The following is a 27,942-nucleotide window of genomic DNA, read 5'->3' on the forward strand; positions in this document are numbered from 1 at the left end:
TTGGGGGGGGGGGGGGGTAGTTTGTCTCCATAAAAATGGGATACATGCCTTGGCAGCAGAGAGCAAGTGAATGGTGAGAGATCGTTTGTACTTGGCCATAGAGTTGTCCGTCATATGAAGTAGGTATGTCGCAGGATGATCACCCAGTTCGTCGGTGAGCTGTTTCAGAGTGTCCCTAACTGCATCCCAAAAGGGTCTGATCTTGGGCAGTACCAGAAAATATGGGCCATCGACCCCTGCCCTGTATCACATCTCCAACATGTGGAAGTCACCAGTGGGTTAAACTTATGGAGGAGTGTGGGAACCCTGTACCATCTGGATAAGATCTTGTAGCCTTGTTCCTGAAACTGATTAGCAATGGAAACCTTATGGACAAGCGACAGGATTTTAAACCGCTGCTCATCTGTGAATATGTGACCCAACTCAGTCTCCCATTTCCTCAGAAAGGGGGGACAGTAGTCCTGGGGGGGGGGGGGGATCTTACAGTACACAGGAGGGGTTCCAGAGTGAGAACAAAGATTATGGGGGGACAGGGGACAGCCCTGTCTGGTCCCATTACTGAGTGAAAAATAACTAGAGCGAGCCTCATTGACGGTCACAGCTGCGGTGGGACGGGAGTATAAGGCGGCTATCCACGGTGCATATTGGGCCCTAAGCCGATATGATCCAGATCGCCCACCTGGTCAAAATGGATGAGCCCGGGCAAGTGTGGTAGCAGTCGGTTAGCCAAGATCTTGGAGAATAATTTAAGATTGACATTGAGACAATCGGACGATAGCTCCCACATTGCGAGGGGTCCTTATCCGGTTTCGGGATTAGGGTGATGTGAGAGCGGAGGAAATCCTCTGGCACATCAGCGCCGGTCAGTATAGCGGTGAGAGCCACCACAAAAATGTGGATTGAGAGTTTCAGAATAGGCCAAGGTGTACCCTTCCAGTCCTGGGGCTTTCCCAGTGCGTGTCTGTTTCATGGCTACCTCTAGCTCCTCCATGGTGATATCGGCCTCCATATCTTGCCGCGCCTCTTAGCCAAGTGCCGGCATCCCCGAGCGCAACAAGGAAGCCTGCATGCCAGAGGCCAGGTCCAGGAGCAAACCCGATCCCCTAGGGGGACGTATGCTGTACAAGTCTTGATAGAACCGGAGGAACTCCCCAGCCATGGCCTGCGAGGTGTGAAGCTTGGTCCCCATGGAGGAGACAATAGAGGATATAAATTGTCTCGGTCTCTGGAACCGCAGTGCCCGCGCCAGGAGGCGACTCGGTTTGTTGGATAATTCATACATAGACCGCCTTCCCTTCAGCAGGCGCCTCTTGAGTTTGGTGAAGATTAGAGCATTAAGGTCATCTCTGACTCGCAGCAACATCTGTTACGTCTGTATCGCAAGCGATCTCTTATGAGCCGTTTCGAGGTGGTGTAGTCGTGAAAAAAGGTGTGTAAGCTCCGCAGTGTGGGAGCGTTTGAGTTTCGCCCCCTGGCGCATAAGCAAACCCCGTATTACGCACTTGTGGGCAGCCCACACAGTAGCCGATACCAGGGGCGGCAGGTCCTTGTTTTGAATAAAGAAGTAGTCCAATCTCAGAGTACACATGGTGGACTTGGGAAAAGAAAGTGTAGTCGCGGCCATCCGGGTTGAGGAAGCGCCAGGTGTCTATCAAACATAGCAAATTGAGTTCCAGTTTGAGCCTAGGAAGACAGGTGTACGATAGATGTGACGTGCCTCTGGACCCGTCAACCAGGGGTCCAGATGAAGAGAAGAGATACCTACCATTAGGATCAGCACAGTGGGCTCTGTAAGACCATAGGACAGACCGGGAGACCATGATGCTGACACCCTTAGATTTAGATATCGGGGAGGTGCTATGATAGACCTCCGGGTACTCTCTGCCGCCAAAGGTGGGCACCCGGTCGCTCCTGAAGTGCGTCTCCTGTAGGAAGAACCCCTGTGATTGCGTCGCCTTCACGTCCGCCAACACTCTATGTCTCTTTCCTGGCGCGTTGAGACCGCGTACGTTGAGGGAGGTAAGCTTAAGGGAGGCCATACTTACTGAAGCTGCAGGGCAGCCCCCCTGGGGGGGGGGAGCGGAGGAAGAGAGAGAGAGGGAGAGAGCTAGAGTTGAGACCGGGAGGAATTCAAGACAGAACAGTCGAGCGTACAGAAAGGTAGGAGAGATGAGAGCAGAGCAAGAGGCCTCCGAGGAGACAGTTGGGTAGGAACAGGTAGGAAGAGAGGGTAGGAGAATAGAGAAGACAGTGAAGTGTAGACTAGAGGAGGAGAAAACTCCACCAAGCGTGTAGACTACAGTGTTAAACTGTCTCAAATGATTGTAGACGAGACAGTGGGCCTATTGGGGGCTGTGCTACCAAAAGAAAGAAAGATCTGGGTAGATATAAGGAGATGCACCCCGTGGTATGCACAGTGGCATAAAAAAAAAATGCTCATTAAAACATTACATCTGACAATTCAAATAAGAACACGTCGAAATAACATAAAGGAAGAAACAGTAGAATCCTGTAAAATAAACCATGACACCCCGGAACACTAGCCCCACTGTATGGGGCGCGAGAAGGATCCCCTCCACTCATCCCTATGGGGATGCAGCTCGGGTGGGAGCAAATACTTCCATATCCTCCCGTATGCATCAGGGCTGGTAACTGATTCGGTGCCCACCGGGGCCATCAATCTCAGAGGTTAGAGGGGAGGGGGGAGACTATCTAACACTCAAGAGGTCTACGGTGTCTCCCTCAAAATGGCCCAATACAGATGATGCCACCAGCCTTGCATATACCAGGGTGAAAGACCCTATCTAAACTAAACGGAGTGCCATCTAATATTGGAGGTTCCACACCACAACTCGAATCAGTCCTCCCAACCCCTCCGCTGCGGACACCAGAGGTGGCACCTATCACTAGACTTAAATTGCAATTAAGGATCCTGCAAGGGGTCAACCTCAGGCCATCATGTGGCGGCAATGTTGAAATAGAACATTAGAGTACTCAGGGATCCCAGTAACCACCATCAAAACATGGTAGCCATCACATATCTAGAAAGGTCAAATATCAAGTCGAACCATATAGAACTTAAAGCATAAAAAGGATATAACAGACGATCCATTCCCATATGTGCAGGCCGAGAACTGGGAAAGTCTCAGGCGTCAGGCCTCACTGGTGCCGTTCTTGGAGGAGATCTAGTAGAGGAACATTGGCGCCCCCTGTACAAACGGGCTTGCTGGAACATCCGAGGAGTAGGGGCTGGGCGCTCCGAGGAAAATTCCAGCCATGAAGGGATGGGAATGGCCTCCATGCCCCGGAATTCAAACAACGTGGGCAGCTGGTCCTGTGAATGCAGCGCGAAGATGCATTCCCCCTGCTGACCAGGTGGTGGAACGGATGTCCCCAGCGGTAAGTGGCGTCCCTTGATCAAATCACGTCCAGCAGGGGTCTCAAGACTCTTCGCATACGTAGGGTATGTCGGGAAAGATCCGGCATCATCGTCACCTGAGCACCGTCAAACTCCATAGGACCCACGGCCCACGCCCGACGCATGATTTCCTCCTTGATGGAGACAAAATGGACGCGGCATAGAACATCACGCGCGGCATTGGCGGATGGGCACCCGAAGTCCCTGTACTCGATGGACCCGATCCAGCTCCACCGCCTCTCCGGGTGGCTTGCCCAAGTAGTGGTTCAGAATTGCTAGGACCGTAGGTCAGTAGCTCGGGGATACCCTTGAGGCGGATATTATTCTGACGGCTGCGGTTCTTGTTGTCATCTAACTGGAGGCAATTGGTGACCATCTGCTGGTGTAGGCTAGCAGTGGAGGCTTCCAGGGAGGCCACACGGTCCTGAAGGGAGGAGGCCGCCGTCTCCACTACCTCGACTCTACCTTCCAACGAGGCAACCCGGTTCCTGATCTCTTGGACTTTTTGGCGCAGCAGCGCGTGCACTATTCTGTCTGCCATGGAGTCAATGCCCTGTTTGGTGGAGAGATGTGGCAGAATGGAGTGCCAGTCCCCGTCAGATCTTTCAAGGGCCTCTGGTTGTGAGAGGACGTGTGGCGGATCAGGGGAAGGTTCCCTATACAGGATCACTGGAGTGGGTATTGCGGAGGGAGGTGGGCTCGGAGTGGGCGCATGGATGCCTGCCGTCCGTATCAAGTATTAGAAGCCGGGCACGGCGTGGCGGTCTTAGTAGGCCCCATGCTGCAGGCCGCGCAGGAGCTGTGTGCTGTACCCGAGCGCAGGAAGAAGCGAAAAGATTGGGTGCTCACCAGGTGTCTGCAGGGTGTCATGGTCCTTCGACATGCAGGGAGAAGGTTAGTAAAGTCACTGGTACCACTGGGTGAGCCGACGGGGTGCAGAGCTCCTCAAACGTGCGTCCTCACACCGCCATGTCCAAGCCACGCCCCCATAGATATTTTGTTTTAGCTTGCCATGTACAGTCGTGTAAAAAAAAAATACTCTCTTCAAATTTGAAGTATCTGGTCCCAAGAAGGTCTTAAAATTAGGTAAATACAACCTTGGGTGAACAACAACACATAACATTTTACACCGTGTCAATATTTATTTTACAAAAATAAATCCAAAATGGAGAAGTTATGTGTGTAAAACACTAGGGATGCACCGATACTAGTACTCGCCCAAATACTCCCGATGCTTATTCCAATAGCGGAACTTTCGTTATCAGGAAGCCGGGCAGCAAGTCATTACACTCTGCACGGCTTCCTGTTTGGCTGTGAAGCTGGCTTCATGCTTCCTCGTCACCATTGCGCATGGAGCCGGCATCCCCACCAATCAGGAAACCAGGGGGTGGGTAATCATTCACCCCCCGGCTTCCTGATTGGCCGGGAAGCCAATCTCATGCTCCCTCATAATTTGGTGATGAGAGAGCATGTGGACCCGGCTTCCCAGCCAATCAGGAAGCCAGGCGGCGAGTCATTACCCACCCCCAGCTTTCTGATTGGCCAGAAAGCTGGCTCCATGGAGCCGGCTTCTCGGCTATTCAAGAACTTGAGCAGTGGGTCATTACATTCCGCTCGGCTTCCTTAATGGGACTTCTGGTATCGGTATTCAGTATCGGCGACTACTGAAAAAAAATATCGGTACTAATACTTGACACCGAAAAAACAGTATCAGTGCAGCATAAACCATTTCTAAAGCACTACCTCTTTCACATTTTCTCACTACAGCTACAGACAATACACAATAGAGTGGAGTAGTTTAGAGGAAGAAAATTACATCAGAGACAAAGTAAAAACTCTAATAATGTCATGTGACTGAATCCTGTATCATGTTCTCACTGGAGAAATCAAGTGATTGCTTGGGTTCCATGTTTGTCAGTTGGCTAAAGCAACTCTGTCTCCTTAAAACAAAACATAAAAACCCTACAAAGAAGACTTTTTGTCTACCTGTCCCACCACTCTTTCCTGAACTTGGCATCATCGCTCTCTGGCAGAGCAAAGCTACAGAAACCTCCCACCCGATACACACAATCACAGTTATGGTGTAGGGGTTGCCAGATGGAACCACAGCAAACAATGACAGATGCAGGCATCTGACATGCACCGAAATTACATTTTTAAACCGAAAATGAAAGAATTGTCAGGCTGAAACGGAAATTGTCGGAGCAGTGCACAGAGGGGAGGAGAGAAACTAGGAATGCACTGCATTTTCATCCAAAAGATGGTACTTTCTGCATTTTGCCAAAAGTGCCATTTTCAACCAATATATTTTGGAGGCCGAAATTTCGGTGCATCCCTACATTTAATGTAAAGATTTTACTGGAAGTGGGACAAGTTAGTATAAAATTTTTTTTTTCAGATTACATTATGCAAGGAAGAGATAACTTTTTCCATATTACCCCATTTTAACATTTTTTTTCTATAGAAGATACTAGATTATACACTCTGAGGATGATATAGGTAAGTGTCGGTGATAAATTTGTAAGTCAGTTTTGGGGGTTGAAGTCATCCTTTTATTCCTTAAGCTATCCCATCTAACAGTACCTGTGCATAGAGGCTATTGCAAGCTCTTTATTGCATCTCACATCACAGTCCACTAGGAATTCCTAGATGGCAGCTGTGAAAATGCTGTATACCAGCGGTGGTGAACCTATGGCATGCGTACCATAGAGGGCACGCAGGGGCCCCTCTGGTGGCACGCAAGCCTAGACAGGAGTGTTGAATTCACCTGATGCCCAGCACAAGCAGTTCTGGGTGCTGGGCAGGTAGTTTTTTTGTTAAGCGGGGAAGCAGCTTTTTTAGTACAAGTGATCCCGCCAAGATCACTTGTAATAAGCCTGCTTCAATAAAGAGAACCTGTCACCTCCAACTGCTATCACACAGGGGCTGAGTGATAGCAATAAAGTGAAAAAAAGTAAAAAATAATACGTAAAAGAAAAAAAAAGTGATAAAAAAGTAAAAAATAATAAATAAAACGATTCAATGTTTGAGTATGTGTGTTTCCCTATTTTGCCTAAGGCAGTGATGCTGAACGTATTTTAAACCCCAGTGCCCAAACGAAAACACAATACCATACTTTTTTTCCGTGTTGGCACTTTGAGATAAATAAATAGATTTTGCTTTGCAGTTTGGGTACTTGGGATCAAAAACGCTAGCCATCACTGCTATATATTTTACTGTAAGAAGTCTAATATCCATGCAGTCTACCCAGATACAATGTCATAATTTCTCCTTTCCTGTTTGGCTGGAATTATCATTTGGGAGCTCCCGGATGCAATTTGGAAATTCAGATCCTGAATGCCATTCGGGTCTAGAAGCCTTAGATTTAGTATTATATGTACAGTATATACTGTATATGGCTCCCATGTTGCCCTAACGAAAATCCGTGTTCCGACCCATTTGTATGCATTAAACCGAAAAACACATCTGATTGGCCAGAAAAGTCACATGTCCGATTCAGTTTAGTTTTTGAATTAAATTCGGGCAGGAGCAGAAATTCGGAAATGGAAATTCAGATTCGGACACTTTCAGGTGCGTTGGGATTCGGAAATTCAGATCCGAATTTTGATTTGGAACAAAACCAATCACACATGTCTACTGCATATAGCCTGTGCAGAAAGCAGAGCTGCAGGAGGGATTGAGCAGGTCCACCCACTACAAATTGCCTGCAGAAAAATACAGGAGTGGGACAGAGCCAAGACAAGTCACTAGGGATGAGCAAGTGTGCCTGGGTTTGCAAGACCGTTTGTCAAATGCATCGCAAAGTCTGAAAATTGCAAACTTAAATACAAACCCAACTGAAGTCTATGAAGGGCGAATATTTTATTTTAGCCATTTTCAAAGTTAATATGCAAGGCATTGTCAAGGACATGGAGGGACAGGCTGGATACATATGATGCATTTAAACCTGCTATCAAATTCAAGGCCTTTCCGTCCCACAAAATGTATATAATATGTTATTATAAAATTTGTGTGGCCCTCAGGACATTAAGGGCCTGCTACATTTAACAAGTTGACCACCACTGCACTAGGATATTATGGGAAAATAGGACTCTAACAAAGAACTAACACACAGAATATGTGATGTTCATATCTTTGGCCTTCAAATGTCACTGTTGTACAAACTTATCAGTAAACCTATCGGTATAACATAACTTCTGCTCCCAGGCAGGGATTTAAAGGAAACATGGTAAATGGCATCTCTGACTTGTTTTTTTGTTTTGAAAATGCTAGCAGGCTTCAGGCAGGCAACTAGCATTTTCAAGCATTAGCAGTCCATATATGTCTCTCAACACTTTAAAGCCCAATTCCAGCTTCTGACAAAAATCTCCAGACAATTTTGTTTTTAAAAAGGAACATTTCTGGCTTCCATACTCCTCCTCTCCAGCATTGTGCCCCACAGACTTACCACTCTACAATCCAGCACCAGTCGTCCTCTGGTTTAACCACCTCCCGTCCATGGCCGTTCCAGAACGGCCAGCCGGGAGTCTTGTAGGAGCGGGAGGGCGTCTTAAGACGTCCTGCCCCTCCAACCGCTCAGCGCGCGTACGAGTGCGGAAACTGTCAGCATGTAAACAGCCAGCGATGGCTGTTTACATTCAAGCGATGGGGCATCTCTAGAGATGCACAATCACTTGAATGAGCTGCGGGTGTGCGCCCACCCCTCCCCCCGTACCTCGCCGCCACTGATGGTCCCAAGATCCACTATGCCTGGTGCGGCTGGGACCGGCAAGGCAGCGCTCTCAGTGGAGATCAAAGGGAGATCAGTACGCAATCTCCCTTTGATCTCTTCTCCTGTCCCCGAATGCAGGAAGTGATGTACATTACATCACTTCCTGCATTCAGTGTTACTCTCCAGTACAGAATACCGGTAAAAGCTGGTGAAGCAGATCTTTGCTTCATCAGCTTCATTGGGGGTCCCTAGGTGACATTACGGGTCATAGAGACCCCCTGATGTCTATACACTGCAGCTAACATACTGACAGCCCCACTCCAGGAAAAAAAAACGCGGCCAAAACGCGGCAAAACACATAGCACCGCGTCTGCAGATCCGCACCTGATCCGGACCTGAAAATCATGTGAACAGGGCCTAAAGGTCCCCACACACCTTACGATAATCGCGGGAAATCCCGCGATCGTACGATTATCGTAAGGTGTGAAAGCCGTGCGACCTCTACTACTGTAAGGTCGCACGACTTTGAACTTACGGACATGTTCGAAAACCCGCCGAGCATCGTACGACGTTCGGCGGGTTTGTGGCATGTCTGTACGATAACAGCCGTACGGGCCGGTGTGCACAAGCGCACTCTGCCCGTTCGGCATTGCGGTCATCGGAAGCCCGCCCCTCAGGGGGAGTGGCTTGCAATCATCGCAAGTACGATCTGCCTATGCAAGATAGGCAGATCGTACGTTTTTTTAAGTACCTTACAAGCTCACAAGCTCACAGCCAAAGGGCTTAGTTGTATGTTAGCAGGCTGCCCAGCTCTTTCTCTGTATGTTTCCACAACAAGATCCCGTAGGAGATGAGGTCCCCGCAATTATAAGAAAAAAGAGCCTCTCATTGCATAGTAAGTCGAGATGAGTTTATTGAAATAAGCTTTTTAAAAACCCACATCAAACGTGAGCAACTTGCAAAAGACAAACAGTTTGCACTTCCGCATCAGTGTAGCGCCAGATAGACCCCGCCCCCGACGCATTTCATCATCAAAGACGTCTTCAGGAGGAACGTCAGGTCTATCCAGCTACACTAATCATTTGTATTTATAGCAGGTATAGTGATGCATTTACAACAATCACCACTAGGTGTCTCTCTTTTACTTTATCATATAAAACCAGCAGCACCTACATAAATAGACAAATGGAAACCTATATACTCAGGAGACACTAGATGTCTCCCTTTTGTTCCTAAACTGCTTAGAAACAATACACGTTTAACATTCAAAATGATGTTGCGATCTGACACAGATGCAAAAGAGTGACAGTCTTACAGGCCTAGAAATTTATGTCAGGGCAAAAAAATGTATATTTCTCTGTGTTTTATCCCTTTAAAAAACCTGCAAATAAAGAAAAATGCCTGTTGATCCAGTCACAAATTAACTCAAATCCTAATTTCTTTTTGGGGGCTGACACCAAAAAATGATTGTTTATACTTTGTTTTGCAATATGTGAGCTGAAAATCTCTTTTCACAGTTTGTATTTAAGTTAGAGTTTATTTTTAAACCTTGTCATTTTTTTTTGCATTTAGAATCGTACAATGAAGGACATTGTGTCTAACAACAGCACAACTAGCATCTCCCAAGCACGGAATGCAGTAGAGCAACTCAAGATGGAAGCTTGCATGGACAGAATAAAGGTATTTTATTATATGTTTATACCAAATCATTTTTTTCCTGCAATAGAGAGAATAAAAACAAACAAAAATGAATGAGAAAAGTTTTAGCTCAATGCCTTTTATGCAAACCTCATCATACTGCAATGGAACTTGAATCTATTTAATCCATTTTTCCCCCCATGATTTCGTGGCAGCACTTTATAACCTTATTTACAGCATTTTTTTTAATGTGAAAAAACTGGAGCACTCACCCAAACACAGAGTATATATTTCAAAAAATTAAGTGCAAATTATGTTTTTGGTAGGTATTAACCACTTGAAGTCCATGGTGTTTACACCCTCTTCCTGTCCAGGCCATTTTTCAGTATTCAGCGCTGCGGTACTTTGACTGACATTTATTCCGTCATGCAACGCTGTACTGTAAAGAATTTTATACCATTTTTTGGGGACAGATAGAGATTTCTTTTGGAGGTATTTAATCACCACTACGTTTTATTTTGTAATATATTAAGGAAAAATTACCGAAAAAAACCAACTGTTTCCCCTAAATTAAATGATAAAACATTTATTATTACCCAATTTTTTGCTAAAATATAAGAGATGGGGCCACGTCGGGTAAATAGACATGAAACATGTCAAGCCTTAAAATTGCGCGCGCGTGCGAAACCTCCGAAAACGACAATACCCAAAATTGGCTATAGGCGACGCTTTAAAAGCTTTTACCGCTCATCAGTTTAGTGTTATCAGTGATTGATGGCCCTAAAATGATTGCTCTCACTCCGATGTTCCTGGCGATATGTAACGTGTAGCGCAATTGTCATTTTCGCACGCTGGCGCATCGAACGCGTATTTACGTTTATATGTGCGCAAACGTGGGGGTGGGGGACTTAAACATTTTAGTTTTTTTAAAACTTTTTTTATATGTGACTTATTTTTTTTACACTTATTGTTATTGCTTTCACATGGGGGATAACAATCCCACTATATAATAGCAAAGGCACACTGACAGGTCCTTTTTATGGAGACATTAGGGGTCTTTATGACCCTTAATGTCACCTGGGGACCCTAAAGGAAGCTGATGAAGCACAGATCTGCTTCATCAGCTTTTTCTCTCTGGCTATAGCAGCCAGATGACTGACAGGTGAATGCAGAAGTGATGTATTACACATGACTTCCGCATTCACAGTTCCCATCTTACCTCCTGATGCCCTCCCGAGCTGGTCCGGGGCCGCAGATGGGCAAGCTTGTTCCCTCGAAAAAGTAAATCTAATTATTTACTTTTGTCATGGGGATAGGGACACCCACAGAACAAACTTCGGCCAATTCTTGCTGAGTTGTCTGGAATTCGATCCATGTGCTCCCAGTTTAGGACGTGAGAGCTTTTTCAACTACATTTGTGTATTATATGTTAATGTTCTGATAAAAGTGTTTAATTCACAAACATAAATATGGCATAGGTGTAGAATCAGTCATTTTGTTTACATAAAATGGATGTTCAGCTATTGGAAGCCTCCATTTCTCGAACCAGTATATTATTATTAGTATATACAGTAACTATCTGCACTTCAGATAGATAGCTCCCTTTCCTACTCCACTTAACAGAATTTCACAATTATTGCCAAGAAGAAGCTAGCAGTATCTTAAAGAGTGATATCCTCTTCAAATCATTGTATTTGAAAAAGAGTGTTATAATACTATGTAATTTTGGAAAAATACTTGAAGAAATACAATATAACACAAACAAACAATAAACATAATTTCTTTTGTTAATTAACCACAACCATATGTTTAGAAAAGTGAACATTATGCACATTAATTTACATAATACATTTGTTAAAGCTTTTGTAAATTAATCCAATAGTCTTTAAACGGTGGACAACTGTAGAAAAAGCTGGATGTAGGTAAAAGTTCATAAGCTTACCAGCGGAGCTGATCAGAATAGAGGATTAACTTTTCGTTCATAACAATAACACTTCTAGAAAAAGGTGGTCTTTCCGTGGATTCACGTTCCTCCTCCATGTCAGGGCCTCCAGGTTAGATGCAGTGGAATAGGCAGAGGATTATATAGTAATAACAAATAAAGTAAAATGATGACAGCTGGCCACTAGATAAAGTTCATGCATAAATAAATGTTTGTGCAAAAAAGTACAGAAATAAAATAAAAGTTGAAATCATGATACCCGTGTAGCACCCTGCCAACAGGAGTGCTGTGAAATGTAGTTATTCTCAGACTGTAGTTAGTCTGGGATAGATCTGTAGTTATGTTCATCTCATTTCCTCAGAACAATCTATGGATGCTGTATCTGCCTGTTGCTAGGTGTGTTTATGCCACAGAGCAGAGCAGCCAATAAGGATTGTTCTGAGCATTTGTGTCTCCTAGCCAATCACTTGAAGGTACAGGCCAGTGATGCATGCTGGGAAAGGATATAACTGCCCAGTGTGGCTGATGTAAGAGTGAGTCTCCCTCCCCCAGGCCTCCCTGGGGGAAGGCTGCTGCTTACCCACTGAACTGGCTGGGCCTGAAGCCTGGGGACTAGCCTGATACTGACACTGTGGCCTGAATCTGGAGGTCCAGTGAAGGAGAGTTGGGGGGGCACACATAGGCGGTGAGAGAGGAAAGGGGTGGCACAGTAGCAGTGGAAGAGCCAGATGGGGGGGGGCTTATTTTTTGGCGGTGCCCCTCCCGAGACTAGACGAAGACTTCTGAAGTACTGCTTTGCCTGATGTTCTCTGGACAGATTGCCGTGTCTGGCAAGGTCCTAGTCTGTGATGGCAGCAGTTACTCTGTTCTATTTCTTATAGGAGTCTACCTCGTCCTGTATGTGTCTGACCCTGACCCTCTCTCTCTGAAGTTCAGCGATAAAAGAAATTCAGCTTTTATCTACTGTCTGGACTACGCTTTGTCGGTCGCCACTGGAGGTGGTAAGTGCTATTGGGGCAGCCTGGTTACTAGAAATCCCTAGACAGGCTATGGAAGACCCAATCATCCAGCGGCTCCTTAGGGGGTGAGCGCTACACCCTCACCATGCCTTCAATATTCCTTGGTAAAATAAACACCCACTTGGGAACATGGTAACTTAACCTTCCTGGCGGTCTGATTTTTAATTTCTTTTTTCCCATTTTTGTTCCTATTTTTTTTACATTTAAAATTCCCGGCGGTTCCGCCCCCCTGCGACGCGCACGTTCGCAAGGGACGGAACCTGGAAGACGGATGCCGGCCGGTGGACACAGCGGGATTGTAAGTGGGCGCTGAGTTGATGTCTGAAAATTGTGTTAAAGTAAAAATTTCCTATTGCTCATGCTCCCAACGTGTTTCACTTTCATATTCGATCTGCAGAAATGCCTGTTGGAGGCTGAATGGTTAACAGGAAATTGTTGCTGAGGCTTCATATGTTTGCTAGTATGAGGGCAGAAAGTTGTGAGACCAGTAGCTGTCATTCTGGCCATACATACAGCAATACATGATCAATTCATAATACATTCTATTTCTTTTAAAACAGAACTTTTGGTTATAAACAATCATTCACCACAACAAACTAAGGATCACCAATTTTTGTGCAATCCATTTCTAAAAGTGACCGTTGTTTGTAATAATTCTAGCATTAGGCTTATGGCCAAAATCAGACTTCAGATAATCTCTAATGTCCAGAATAAGTTAAGATACATAAGAGGGAAAATATAAATATTTCATGGTGAACCTATACATAAGATAATTTAGGATTGAATATTCAGTTTTGCATAAGCCCTCTTGTGATAGATCAAGAGAGATTCCATGTGTGAGTGATCCACTTAACCTGTTTTTATAACAGCTATGGTGAATGTGTAGGTGCAAATTATCTGCTAGAAAATGGTAGAATATCACCACTAGAGGGAGTAAACATATACTGTACATCAGTAAATATGACAGATAAATACTGTCTACAATAAATACCAGTTTGGGTTTGGTTAACTCTTCAAAGGTACATGACAATAATATACGGACTTGCCTTTGTTGGCCTTCTTCTGAAAATAATTGCTACCAAGTATGGGATGCACTGATACCAATACTAGTATCGGTGCCGATGCCGAGTATGTGGGTACTCATACGCGCCAAATGCCTAGCCCAGGACTTCCGGTATCAGGAAGACGGGCAGCGCGTCATTTTGGGGCCCCTTACACAGCTTTAGGCCTGGGGCCCCCACGCCGCCGGCTGTCCCATCGAGTCCGCCCAATGGCCTTCAGTGCACTTTCTTTTATTTTAACACTGTTACAACTTAATATATGAAGTTGAAATGTGTATTCCAAGTCATCCGTGCATTCAATATTTAAGAATAAGAAACAATATTTAGCCCAAAAATTATGAAGCCTGCCTCCACAAGGTAGACTCTTGAGCAGGACCCTACACTAACACTAAGCGGTCTCCCTTTACACTAAACACTAACCGTACTCCCTTATCACTAAAGACTAAAAGGGTTATTCACTAAGGGTGAAGAGTTTGGAGAAGGCAGAACTGGAAAGTGAGCTGAATTGGAGAATTTTTCCAAATCAGTTATTTTGGCTTAGATTGTTCACTTCTCCTGCCTTCTCCACTCTCTTCACCCTTTTGTGAAAAACCCCCTAACTGTACTCCCTTATCACTAACACTAACTGCCCTCCCTTTTCACTAACTGCGCTTCATATATCAACTAGCACATCTAAACCTGTACAGGCTCCTAGGTGGGCTGTGTGGGCTCTCAGGTGGGCTGCGAGATCTGTGCAGGCTGTGTGCGAGTTCTCCCTCCCCATCCCCATCGTCGGGCTGCTTAAACACTTACCTTACCACTCAAGCAACTTTGCTCCACTTCCTGATCGCTCTTTGGTAAAGCCTGCTACATACCAAGCTCCGCCTCCTGAAGACCCCCCTTCCTGATTGTACATGAAGGTAACAAGTTACGGGGGGGGCGGTAACTTTGATATAGCTCTGACATATACCGCAGTGCTGTACAGAGAACACTGAGCCAGTCACATTAGTCTCTGTACCAGAGGAGGTTACACTCCAATGTCCCCCCACAGTCGCACACTATTATTATTATACATTGATATAGCTCTGACATATACCGTAGTGCTGAAGAGAGAACACTGAACCAGTCACATCAGTCTCTGTACCAGAGACACTTACACTCCAGCTGTAGGGGGACTACAAATACCAGCAATACATTATACAGCAATGCAGAACAGTATATGAATTGGACTCTGGACTTAGTAACGCACTGGACTCCAGTGCGTTACTACAGGTCACAACAAAGTTACAGGTCAAAGAAATGATCTCAGAAGCATATAGAAAAAAGGAAGACCATCAGCTACTAGTGCCCTGTATGTCCCTATATGTGAAGCCACAAGCAATGACATCCCAAATAGTTTACTGTGGAGCACCCCAATAAGACACCCCAAAGTGCACCACTCCAGAAAGCATAACTATGATGGCCATGTTATAGCAACACTGAACAGAATGACCATCATCTACTGAAGCGATATATGTAAAGCCACAGGCATTGACACCCCAAGTCTATTACCATGGGGCACCCCAATACAAGGACAACCCCCCATAAATCTTCACTAAAGAAAGCATAATGAACAGCAGATAACAAGTGACCTTAAATTAATGTTTAACAGCTTCAGGGCCACCTAACATAGATAAACTGCGGTCCTTAAGCAGCCTTACCAAGATCACGGCTGCGGCAGCCGTTTAAAAACAGCCGGCGTTGACTGTTTCATATATAAGAGATCCAACGGCTATACCGCCACCTGATCGCGTGTATGGTGCCGCTGAGTGTGCCTGCCCCCTCTCTGCTGTTCCCTGTGCAGGCCCAGGACAGGCACAGCAGGTCTGTCCTCTTCAATTGGAGGGAGATCAGCACACTCCCAGCTGCTGATCTCTCCTCACTGAACCTGGAAGTTATGTGTATTACATCACTTCTGTTGTCACTCTGTAATTTCTTTGGCTGCTATTCGCAATCACTTTTCATGCTTTTTTGCTTGCAAATTAATTAACTGTAGAATCGACCAATTACACTACAAACACATTTTATATACAATATAGAGCAAAATTAATGTGTCCTAATGAATCCTGTGACATCCGTTGGGGCTACTGATGGGTTAATGTTGGCAAAATTCTGTGTAATAAAATGTTAGGAGGTCTTACACTGTCTGCCAATGTAACATAGGTATTCTCACTGACCGCCAATGTAATGGAGGTATTCTCACTGACCCCCAATGTAATGGAGGTATTCTCACTGACTGCCAATGTAAGGGAGGTATTCTCATTGACCGCCAATATAACCGAGGTATTCTCACTGACCTCCAATGTAACAGGGGTATTCTCACTGACCTCCAATGTAATGAAGGTATTCTCACTGACCGCCAATGTAACGGACGTATTCTCCCTGACTGCCAATCTAACGGAGGTATTCTCACTGACCGCCAATCTAACGGAGGTATGCTCACTGACCGCCAATCTAACGGAGGTATGCTCACTGACCTTAAATGTAACGAAGGTATTCTCACTGACCGCCAATGTAACGGAGGTATTCTCACTTACCGCCAATGTAACAGAGGTATTATCACTGACCGCCAATGTAAAGGAGTTATTCTTACTGACCACCAATGTAACAGAGTTCTTCTCACTGACCGCCAATGTAATGAAGTTATTCTCACTGACCGCCAATGTAATGAAGTTATTCTCACTGACCACCAAGGTAATGGAGGTATATACTGTACCCCTCCACCGTTATTTTTTTTAAATACCAATTTACAGTATGAAGCTAGTGTTATTTTTTTTTCATAAATTCTTTATTTTGAATTTTTTAAACACACAAACAAAGCCCAGAATATACAAGCATATGAACCACAGAGGCATTAACATGGCGTTAAGTAGGCACTGAGTGAATTGCCCAAAATTACATAGTCGTAGTTAGTATGAGATCACTGGCTCAGTCTACAAAGGATAAATGCACATTCTGATAAACAGCTAGGCTCTGTGAGGACATAAAGGAAAGGTCAGGAGAAGGGGGACTAGGGAAGCAGGCGGGGAAAGGAGAACAGGTGAAGACTAGCAAGGGCCACAGGGACCATAGAAACACAGACGAAGTCCGACATAAGGACCGGCTATATACAAGTGGATAAAGGAGCCAGAGGGACAGGCCACAACGACTGGACAGACACAAGCTATGACACAGATGGGACAAAGGAAACGAATACAAACCGTAACATGACCCAGCAGAGATGAAGTCTCTAGAACTAACAAGTAGGTCAGGCTGTCATTAAGGCCCTGCATTCCTGTGAGTATAGAAATTCCAACCATTAAAACCAAGTTTTCCTGAATCTACTATCCATGTGATGTAGGGTCACAGTCCATTACTCGGAATTCGTCTACTTTTTTGAGCCATAGCCCCAATGAGGGTGGGTCCGTACTTTTCCAACACAAGGGTATACAGGCCCTAGCTGCATTGAAGAGGTGAATCAGGAGAAACTGGCGATAGCAGGCCCTGGGTAGCAGAGATAGGTAAAGCAACACTGCTGCCGAATCATCAGTTAATGACAGCCCCGTGAGTTGTTTGACAATTCAGAGAACTGCATCCCAAAACTCTCTGAGGCATGGGCAGGACCAAAAGATGTGAACGATAGAGCCGACTTTACAACCATATCTCCAGCAGTTTGGGGAAGAGTGAGCAAACATGTTATGGAGCTTGGCAGGGACAAAGTACAACCGGGTAAGGATTTTATATCCTGTTTCCTGGATAGAGCTGGTCATGGAGGCCTTATGCGTGAAATTAAAGATTGTATCCCTCTGCTCCTGAGTGAGGGTAACTCCTAAATCCCTCTCCCACTTAGCCAGGAATACCGGCTCGTGTAGGTCTAGTGGGTGAGCTAAGAGCGTATGAGCCCTGGAAAATCCATGGTCAACAGCCTCCCCGGTTTAGCAAATCTCAAACGGAGTTAAGTCGAATTGGCAGGGGGGGAGCCCAGTGAACCGGAGAGAAAGTGGCACAGCTGCAAAGCCTGCCATCTCGAGAGGGGGGCGGGGGCATTACCATTTCAGCAAGTTTTTGCAGACATAGGTAGTCCTGGGTAGGCCAGAAGTGAGCGAAGCGGAACTTATTGGATACTAGAAGGCGAGAGAACGATTTTTCTTCTAGGCCTGGCACAAAGACTGAGTCTCCGATTACCGGGGCCATCACTGATGGAGTCGCTCCAGTAGAAAGTGAACAATTCTCCACCCTGATGACATGAATGGTGTTTCTCATAAGCGGATGCTGCAGAACCTCCTTGGGCGTAGTCATCCAAAGCAGTCCTGCTATAGTGGCCATGGGGAGGAGGCCTGTTCCAGGTGTAGCCACCGTTTATCTATCGGAGGAGTCATTACACCACTCAAAGGCTCGTGCCATATGCACAGCCAGATGGTACCATAAGGGGTCTGGAAATTCAATCCCCCTTGAGTTTTGGGCAGTGCAACGATGGTTTTGTTCAATCTGTGTGTCCCGTTCGCCCAGAGAAAGGACGCAAATTCCTTATGGATTGACTTCAAGAATGACACCAGCACGCGCACAGGAAGAGTCTGTAATAGGTAGAGCAATCTCGGAAGAACATTCATTTTGAGGGCGCTGTTCCTTCCGAACCAAGAGAGCGTTCGTCTTGACCACTTGGCCAGGTCGCGTCAGATCTTAGTAAGGAATTGCAGGAAATTGGTCTCAAACACTTTATTGATTGATGCCGGGAGTTTCGTCCCCAGATAAGTAATATGTGTAGATGACCAATGAAAAGGGAAAGCCAACTGTAAGCCAGACATGGAGGATGTCGGGACCGTGAGATTAAGGGCCTCAGATTTCTGCAGATTGATTTTGAACTTTTAGACCTCCCCATAGGCAGTTAGTTCTTGCATCAAATTCGGGAGAAAAACAGTGGGTTTAGTCAATATGAACAAAAGATCATCTGCAAAACCTGCAATTTTATGAGATTGAGGTCCCTGCAAAAGTCCAGAAACATCTGAGTTAGCTCTAATTCTGCACAGCAGCGCTTCCAACGATATAATAAAAAGCAAGGGGGACAGTGGACATCCTTGTCTGGTACCATTAGAGAGCGAGAAGTATTCCGAGTACGTCCCGTTAACTCTCACTCGAGTTGTAGGAACGGAATAAATAATAATAAACATCATATTAAGACACTCTCGTGGGAAGAAGCCAACAACAACAACCAACAAGTCAAAATCAACAACAACAGAAAGAGAAGCAAGAAAAATATTCATAAAACATCCATTATAAATTTTCCATTAGCATTAAAACCATTCTTACCCTTAAGGGTCTCAGCTAGAGAGAAGAGAAATAAAGAAAAAAAAAAACCAAAAAAACAGGAAACAAAACCCCTCCCAACCCTAAACCAAAAGAAAAAAAAAGGAAAGAAAAAGGAAATTTCACAGTCTCATCTCCTCCTCTCCTCTCCTATCTCCTCTTCCCCCCTCCCCCTGATGGCCATACAGATAAACCTCACGTTCCTGGTAAGCCCATAATAGTAATGTCAAGCTTTATCCATGGATTCCGTGTCGCCATAAATTGTGGGTACCTATCCTTAGATCACGCTACTAACTCTTCCACCCTTCTCAAGAAGTTAATTTCTTTAACACAGTTTTTGATTTGCGGGGTATCTTGGGGCCTCCAATATCTAGCTATTACTGTACTTGCAGCAAATAAGAAAAATCGAAATAGGCCTTTCTTGGCTTCCTTAATTGGTCAATAACGCAATCTCAGGTGTAAAAAGTCCCTGAACCTTAATAAAATGTGCTCCTATTTTATAAACCATTTCCCAGAAAGGTTGAATCTCCTGACAAGACAGGTAGCCCATTACTACCTGTTTTGCCATCCAGCTCTTTTAATTTTTGTTACCCTCCCACGTATATGTTTTTCACATTACCACTTTACTATGATGTTTTTATGCACTCCATGACAGTTACACTGTCCCCACTATGCCGTGTTTACGCGCCGTTCGCTATCATGGCCGGCCTCCGCTAGCCAGCGTCACGCTGGTACCATGGCAACCCATAACGAGGCCGACGCCATGCACAGCAAGGGCTGGTATGGCCTATCTGGCAGCTGGTCTTCGTTCTAGGGGGCATGGCCAAGTCCTCGTCATTCATGTGCGGCTTCCCCCATCTGTGACATGATGCTTGGGGCGTGGCTGTGGGCAGGCCTGGTACCTTTTGACAGCAGCAGACCACTCCTCCAGTGCTGCCTAACGGCTTTCACACACATGGGCAGCGGTTTCTGCACATAGCAACCCTTAGGGCTGAGATGCATTTTCGTGGCCTCCTATGCATATATTATAGGTAATGTGTTCTCTTGTATTTTTACTGCCTGCACATTGCTTTGCATTCTGTATCGTCAGCAACTGTTTACTGTATTTTGAATTTTTGGAGGGAATGTAATGTCATGATGATGTCAGAGAGACTCTCGGATTGATTCACAATCACTATTTGTGTGTATATAGTTGTAAGGGCAAAATGGCGGCTGCACATGCGCGCAAGCCAAATCTCCATGTGGCCGGGAAAAGCGCCATTGTGCGCACAAACCGGAAGTGCGTGGAAACACGTGCAACGGCTGTCACACAGGAAGCGATGCTGTTATCTGGATTAAGCTCCCCATATAAGAACGAGCCTGCCCTTGCTCCTTTGCTGATGGTCTTTTCAGCTTGTGTTCCTGTGTGCTTCTTCCTGTTTGTTTCCTGTGACCTGCCTGATCCGGATTGTTTTGGACTGTGCTATTTGGATTACTGCCTGACCCTGACCTCAGCCTGTTTCTGGACTTTGCCTTTGCCTCCCGTTCCTGCTTCCTACCATCTGCTCGGTGGACCTCCGGCTTGTGGACTACACGGTGCACGGTGTCGGTTCCCATCAGTGGCACTCATGCTCCTCACTGTCTATCTGCTCCCTGTCCTCACCTCCAGGGGCAGAGGGACACGAGTCGCCAGAGAAGCCTCCTCACCTTCCGGTCTCTTACCTGGTACGTGACGATAGTTTGAATGTTTCACTTGCATTCATCACTTGTTTGCTTGATGAAGGGGATCCTGTAGTACCATGTAACATTGTATTTAGTGTTTGACTAGGCAACAAGTACTTGAATAAATCGATGTACTTTATTTGCTTTGGAGTGCCGGTATCCATCCTGTTTGCTTGTATCTTTTGCTTCCCGCCGCAGTAGAAAGCCCACCTGGTCTGTATGAATAAGCATGCAAATGACTTTCAGGAGATGTTTCACTAAGATCATTCGCGAATAGCCTAAAGTTGACATTCAACAGGGATATCGGATGGAAGCTGTAACACAGCGCAGGGTATTTCCCCTCTTTTGGTATGACCGTGATGGAGGCGCGGAGGTGAAGGGATGTCTATAGTGAAGGGATGGTTAGATAACAGAGAGTTATATGCCAGCAGAAATGGCAATTTCAACTGATCACCGAACGCCCTATAGTAGCGAAGGGAAAATACATCCAGCCCTGGCACCTTATGCGGCTTCATTTGTTTCAGCACCATTGACCATTCCTCAGGGAGTCCAAATCAGCCGTCTCTGCAGCGTCTAAATGGGGAAGGCCCTACTGAGCAAGATAAGTTTGGATCCTGTCCAATTTCAACCTTGTAAACTCAGGCAACTGTGGTCTTTCCAGGCTATAGAGCTCTTGGAAAAATTCCTGAAAGCGAGCAGCAATGTCCTTTGAGTGGCATAAGAGACCTCCATCGCGCGCTGTAATGTGAGGGATAAATGAGTGGGCTCCGGCTTCTTTCAGGGCGAAGGCCAGGGATCTACCAGGCTTATTGCCATATTCATAATAAAAACGGCACACCTTAAATTTGCCCAATAGCAGGTCGTTTAGGCGCTGGCGTAGAGTCCACAGTTCTGTCCCCACTGACTCAGCCAAGGTCCATTTATGTTGCATTTTCAGGATTCCAACTTGACTAAGTAGCTTAGAGACAGTTTCTAGGCGTATCTTCTTAGCATGGGATGCATGTGAAATAAAAATTCCCCCCGCAAAACACTTGTGAGCTTCCCATGCCGTGAGGGGGTGGGGGGGACTCCGGCACCCGATTCCGGAGGAAGAAGTCTGTGAGATCTCGACTGACCCAAGCTGTTAGCCTTTCATCGTCAAGGAGAAGGTCACTAAGTTGCCAGTGCCATGCCCTTGATATTTCCATGTGAAGGAGCATTTCCATCAGAATCGGTGCATAATCAGAAATCGTGATAACGTCTATAGTTGTGCGTTTCACTGTATGAAGGTCACTCTGCTTGATTAAGAAATAATCTATCCTGGAGTACGTTCGATGTGCAGAGGAATAAAACGAGTAATAGCGGTCTCTGGCATGCATGAGGCACCAGATATCTATCAACTGTTCCGCTAGGAAATGTTTACAGAGACGCCGCAAGAAGGAGTACGAAAGATGCGATGAATTCTTGGAGACATCTAATTGCGGGTCAAGTGCAACATTGAAGTCCCCCCCTATAACGGCGATCGCCTCCACAAACTCAACCACGGCAAGAAAGCACTTCTCCAAAAAGGAGATGTGGTCCGAGTTGGGGGCCAAATAGTCTTCCCTTCACAAAGACGTATCTACCCATATCGTCACCCACTGTAGCTAAATGTTGCAAACACGAGTTTTTAGCAATGGAACGGAAATGTGTTTCCTGTAGAAATGCAACATGTGTTCTATGTCTCCACAGATTTATTTATTATTGGAGTTACTGTTACACTGATTGTTTATATTGTTTCATATTTCTTAGCGCAGTGCATTTGTTTTTACACATTTATATATTATTAGCATGGTAGCTGACTATAGGGTCTATTAACTGAGTTTTTAAGTTTGATTACAAGCGCAGTGTATCACCATTTATCCAATCAACATATAAGGCCCCCGGCACTAAGGGACATCCCCCCACAGCACCCAGGCACCATCCGTCCAGCAGCAGTTGTCCACTCCCCCTCCAAGAGTCAACCTCAGAGCCGGGGGAGCAGTGGGCCCCTGTAACCCAGTGCATAGAGTTGACATAGAAAACCATCAATGGACTACTGGCAACACATTGGGAACCCCACTAGATGTATGGGTGGACCTGTAAAAGAAAGGGTTAAGGCAAGCCTCATCCAGAATAACATGCCCTGTTGGAGGTGGGTTCCGCTGACGGAGCTCTCCTGGATGGGAAGCGGGAGTGTCCGCGTCGTGACCGTTGTGGATGGGGGTCCAAGGAAGACACAGGAACCAGCAGCCAATCAGGCACCTCCACGGGATCTGTTCCCAAGAAGGCGAAGAGCTCAGGTGTTCAGGCGTCATCAGAACGAAAGTAGATCCAGCCTTCTAAATATGTAGGTGGGAAGGGTGACCCCATTTGTAGGATGCCCCCACTGAGGAAATCAGTTTGAGAAGCGGGTGAATCAGGCGCCGTAGGTAGAGAGTATGCCTGTATGCCTAGATAGATCAGGTAATTACCGCTCCATCGAAATTCCACCAACTTCTTGATCCACGTCTCGTGATATCCTCCTTTTGGACATACAAATGAATCCGACACAAGACATCTCTAGGGGTGTCTCGACCCACGCCTCGTTGGCCCTGAACTTTATGCACTCTATCCATCTCTATCAATGTCAGGGGGTCAGGATCAAGTAGTAGGTTCAGTATCGCCTGTACCATGGATCGGAGGTTCGCTCCAGTGGTGGACTCCGGTATACCTCTCAGGCGCACGTTGTGGCGGTTTCTATTGTCGCCATCATCCATCTTGAGGTAGAGCAGCGCATAGGCCCTGTTCTGGGCAGCAGCTGCTGATTCAAGAGCAGCTACCCGTTCCGCCAGCACATCATGGGAGGACTCTGACGCTGTCACCCTGCTCTCCAGGTGCGTCACCCTGTGGGTGACTGCTCCAATCTCCCTATGCAGTGTTCCCTCCACACTCTGCGCCAGATGATCAATGTCCTCTTTAGTGGCCAGCGACTGTAAGACTGCTCTGAGTTCATCCCCCAGCGCCGACGCCAGCACCAGCGATATCTGGGCGGATGGATTCGGTGAGAGTGAGCGGAATCCAGCCTAGGCGAGCGTAGTGGAGACTGCTCATCTTCTGATTGGACCGAGGCAGAAGAGTACTGCTCCATACCTGTCCTTGATGATCGGGATGCTCCCACCATGTGGGGCGCAAGATGGCCACCCGGCTCCATATGCTGAGGAGAGGCTTTCCCGGAGCCGCAAGCGAGAACTGCCCAGGGATGGCGCGCCGGGAGGAACTCTTGCTGGCTCTGTGTGATTTCCCCCCCTCGACATGGAGACCCGGAGACAGTTTACTGTAAGTAGTCAGCTGGAAGGATACAGCCGGGATCAGAGCTCAGAGCGCACACACCTTTACGGCTCCATTGCTTGGCCACACCCCCAAGCTAGTGTTATTTTAACAGGGTGATAACCTGTGCATTAATCTTTGTTAGTTGACCCTTCATATGGCATGATAAGATAACACAGTGATATAATAGCACTAGTAGTGGTAAAATACCAACACTTACAGAGCAAAATAAAGTGTGTTATGCATGTTAATGAATTGAGATCTGAGAATTGTGAGGTAAACAAGGCTTGGCATCAATTAAATAACACTAGAACAACAACAGCAAAAAATATATATGCGTTTACAAAAAAGATTGATTAAGTTATCAACCTTTACACGTTTCTTTTTACCTGCCTTTGTCAATGACTGTTTGTTGTGGGTATTCCATTATTATTTACAAGCGTTTTTTTTTTTTTAAGAGGTCTATTTATAAACAATTTGAATAGCCATTCACTCTGCAATTCTCTGTGAACAGTCATTCTGTGCAAATGGAGACAGAAACAAATGTTTATTTTCCTTTCTGGTTGAATGTAATATACAGAAAATACAGCATTATAAACACTAGAAAATAAGGGGGTTATTCACTATTGAGTCGAAGGATACAGCTGTAGCTTCGGCTCTCTTCGACTGCCGGAACCCTTCGGTTCAGTCGAACCGAAGGGCTGCTGTACGGGCTATTCACAATAGACCGTACAGCAGCCGGAGGCGGATGAACAGCTCACCTGAGCCGAACCCATATGCTTCTGCTCAACTGAGCCGAAGTGACAGCGGAAGCAGGGTGAACAGCCTGCCGAAGGCCAGCTGTTCCCCCCGCAAATGACAGCTGGGCGGAGCCAGCCGTGATCTTACGGCTGGCTCCGCCCAGTTGTAATAACAGATCAGCGTCCCCAAATGACCTGGGGAAGCTGATCTGTCATTAAACAATAACAAATGGGCGGTGCCGGTTGTGACGTCACAGCCGTCTCCTCCCAGCTGTTATTAATTGGCTGGAACATGCTGGAAGACTCTAGCAGGTGCCGACCAATAGGAAACCGTTGGGCGGAGCTAGCTGTCACTGCTAGTTCCGCCCAATTGTTTTTTTTCTTCTTTAACCACTTACTGACCAGCTGTTTACACCCCCTTCCTGGCCAGGCCATGTTTCAGTATTTAGCGCTGCAGTACTTTGACTGACATTTATTCCGTCATGCAACGCTGTACTGAAATTAATTTTATAACATTTTTTGGGGACAGATAGAGCTTTCTTTTAGTGGGATTTAATCACCACTGGGGTTTTTATTTTTTACTATATTAAGGAAAAATTACTGAACATTTTGAAAAAAATATGTTTTTTTCCCCATTATCTTAGGAAACAGTCATTATTACCCAATTTTTTGGTAAAATATAAAAGACGGGGTCACATTGGGTAAATAGACACAAACTTGTCAAGCTTTAATATTGTGCCCACCCGCGAAATCGCAAAACACTACCATACCCAAAATTGACCATAGGCGACTCTTTAAAAGCTTCTACCGCTCATCAGTTTAGTGTTATCAGTGATTAATGGCCCTAGAATTATTGCTCTCACTGCGACGTACGTGGCAATATGTAACATGTGCGGCGTAATGGGCGCAATTGTCGTTTTCGCACGTATGAAACCCGCCGCATGTTTGCATGCGTGTATGTATGGATGGGGACTTTAAAACACTTTTATTGTTTTTTAATTCTTTTTCATGTGTAACTTTAAAAACATTTTTGCAACTTTAATTTTTTTCCCTATTTTTTTTTCCACTTCACTTTATTGCTATCACATAGGGGGATAAGAAAACCCCCTATGTGATAGCAAAGATGATGTGACAGGTCCTCTTTATGGAGACATCAGGGGTCCCCAAGACCTCTAATGTCATCTAGGACCCTCCAAAGAAGATGATGAAGCAGAGGTCTGCTTCATCAGCTTCTCTCCAGCGTCTGAAGTTGGAGAGTGACACAAGCACGCGGAAGTGATGTAATATACATCACTTCCGCATTCTGACACCGGAGAAGGGACCGGAGGGAGATCGTGTCCCGGAGGGAGATCCCCTGTCACAGAGCCACTATGCTAATCCCGGGCTCGCACCAAGCACAGCGGAGCCCGGGACCAGCGTGACAGCGGGAGGGGAGGCCGCGGAGGGGGACACGGACCGGCAGCTTATACAAGTGATCCGCCGGCCCTAAAGCCGGCGGATCGATTGTACGTTAACAGCCATTGCTGCCTGTTTTTAAATTTAGGCAGTTTCCCACTCGCGAGCGGTGCGCGCAAGTGGGCGTGCCTGAGCGGACGTTTAAAAACGCCCGCTCAGATCCAGGTAGCTCCCAGCCAGCTGTTTTATTACAACGGCCGGGTCAGGGTTGTGGGGAAGAGACCCCCATCGGCACGGGGACACCCTCCCAATGCCGAGCGCACGTGACCTGGTAAGGCGCATACAAAACACGTCTAGCAGCCAATGTACGGCTGAGCCAGAGTGAATATTCGAACGTCGTTCGACTCACTTCGCTTCGGCTGGGTTATTCACTCAGCTGCCTTGGCAGCTTTGTGAATAACCCCCTAAGTATTTATTTCTTGCTACTCAGCTCTGTCTAGTTTTCTTTTCTGGATAATGCGATTTTCTGCTACTCAGCTCTGCCAAGTTTTCTTTTCTGGATGCAAATACTTATTTCCTATGTTCCTCAGTTACATCCAGTGGCCATAATGCAATATTTAGTGAGTATTACATTGAACCTGAAAAGAAAATATACTAAGAACATTCATTTTTTACTCCATTTGCACAGAACAAACCCTCACAAAGATTGGTAGGGTGAATGTCTCTGCAAACTGTTTATAAACACCCCTAAGTGTATAAATGGACTAAGGTGTATTGTTTTTTTTTTTGTTTACTCAAGCTTTTTGTTATTGCATTTTTTTTTGACAAATGCTGTTCAGCAGCTTTTTTTAGGAGTACTTCCTTTTTTTATTTTTTCTCTATAAAATTGTTTGCACTTCTTGCTGATACGTCATAGTGGTGTGATCCCCATATGTAACATAACACAAGAACAAAAGAAAAACAGGTTTATTAATTAAGCCTATTGTCTGAGAAAAGTTGGAAGTGGTTATCCCTATATTTGGTCTAGGTCAGTGACAGAGAAAGCAATGAAGAATATGACAGTAAGGGAACTAGCATTTTAGAAAGGAGGCCAGCAATGGCATTCTACACATTTGTCTTATGATGGTTTATTTTAAACATTTTATTACAACATTTGTACCTGGGGACTGCTGACTGCTATATTGTTTTTTTTTCGTTTTTCAGATATCCAAAGCTGCTGCAGATTTGATGGCCTATTGCGACGCCCATGTTAGGGAAGATCCACTTATACTTCCAGTGCCTGCCTCAGAAAACCCATTTAGGGAGAAGAAATTCTTTTGTACTATTCTTTAATGTGGTTTTGTGACACACACATTGTGCATAATATTAGTATAATGTGACTTTAAGTTAACCTATAGATTACAGACAAACATAATATAAAAAAATAGCTCATGTATTATATAACATATTTTACTTTTAGTAGTGCCCATTTATTGGAGTGGCAGGGATAAAGAGCACTACCGACAATATACAATGCAGTTACTCTAGTGTAGCACCCTAATAACATAATTGTAGTTACAAAATGGCATATCTGTATTGAAGCAAATCAGGGAAAATGTTGATCAACTGAGAGGGCTATAAAACAAAGCAAGTTTAAGAGAAATCACAAGGGCATACTGTATGTATGTGTATGTTTGTGTATATATATATATATATGTATATATATGTATA

The 27,942-nt window shown here is 45.5% G+C and overlaps 1 protein-coding gene across 5 annotated transcripts in view; it reads left to right on the top strand.

Annotated features, from left to right (window-relative positions):
• GNG4 (G protein subunit gamma 4) overlaps positions 1 to 27,674 on the top strand; it is a 56,990-nt gene extending 29,316 nt beyond the window's left edge. For all 5 annotated transcript variants that reach the window (XM_018557703.1, XM_018557698.1, XM_018557702.1 and 2 more), the window contains exons 3-4: positions 9,702 to 9,809; positions 27,436 to 27,674. In XM_018557703.1, the coding sequence (XP_018413205.1) occupies positions 9,711 to 9,809; positions 27,436 to 27,564 (228 nt within the window). In that variant the 5' untranslated portion in view covers positions 9,702 to 9,710 and the 3' untranslated portion in view covers positions 27,565 to 27,674. The remainder of the gene's footprint in view (positions 1 to 9,701; positions 9,810 to 27,435) is intronic.
• Positions 27,675 to 27,942: the final 268 nt, after the last annotated feature.

Source organism: Nanorana parkeri, unplaced genomic scaffold (genome assembly GCF_000935625.1).
Source record: "Nanorana parkeri isolate BGI_ZX_2015 unplaced genomic scaffold, ASM93562v1 scaffold296, whole genome shotgun sequence".
Lineage (NCBI taxonomy): Eukaryota > Metazoa > Chordata > Amphibia > Anura > Dicroglossidae > Nanorana > Nanorana parkeri.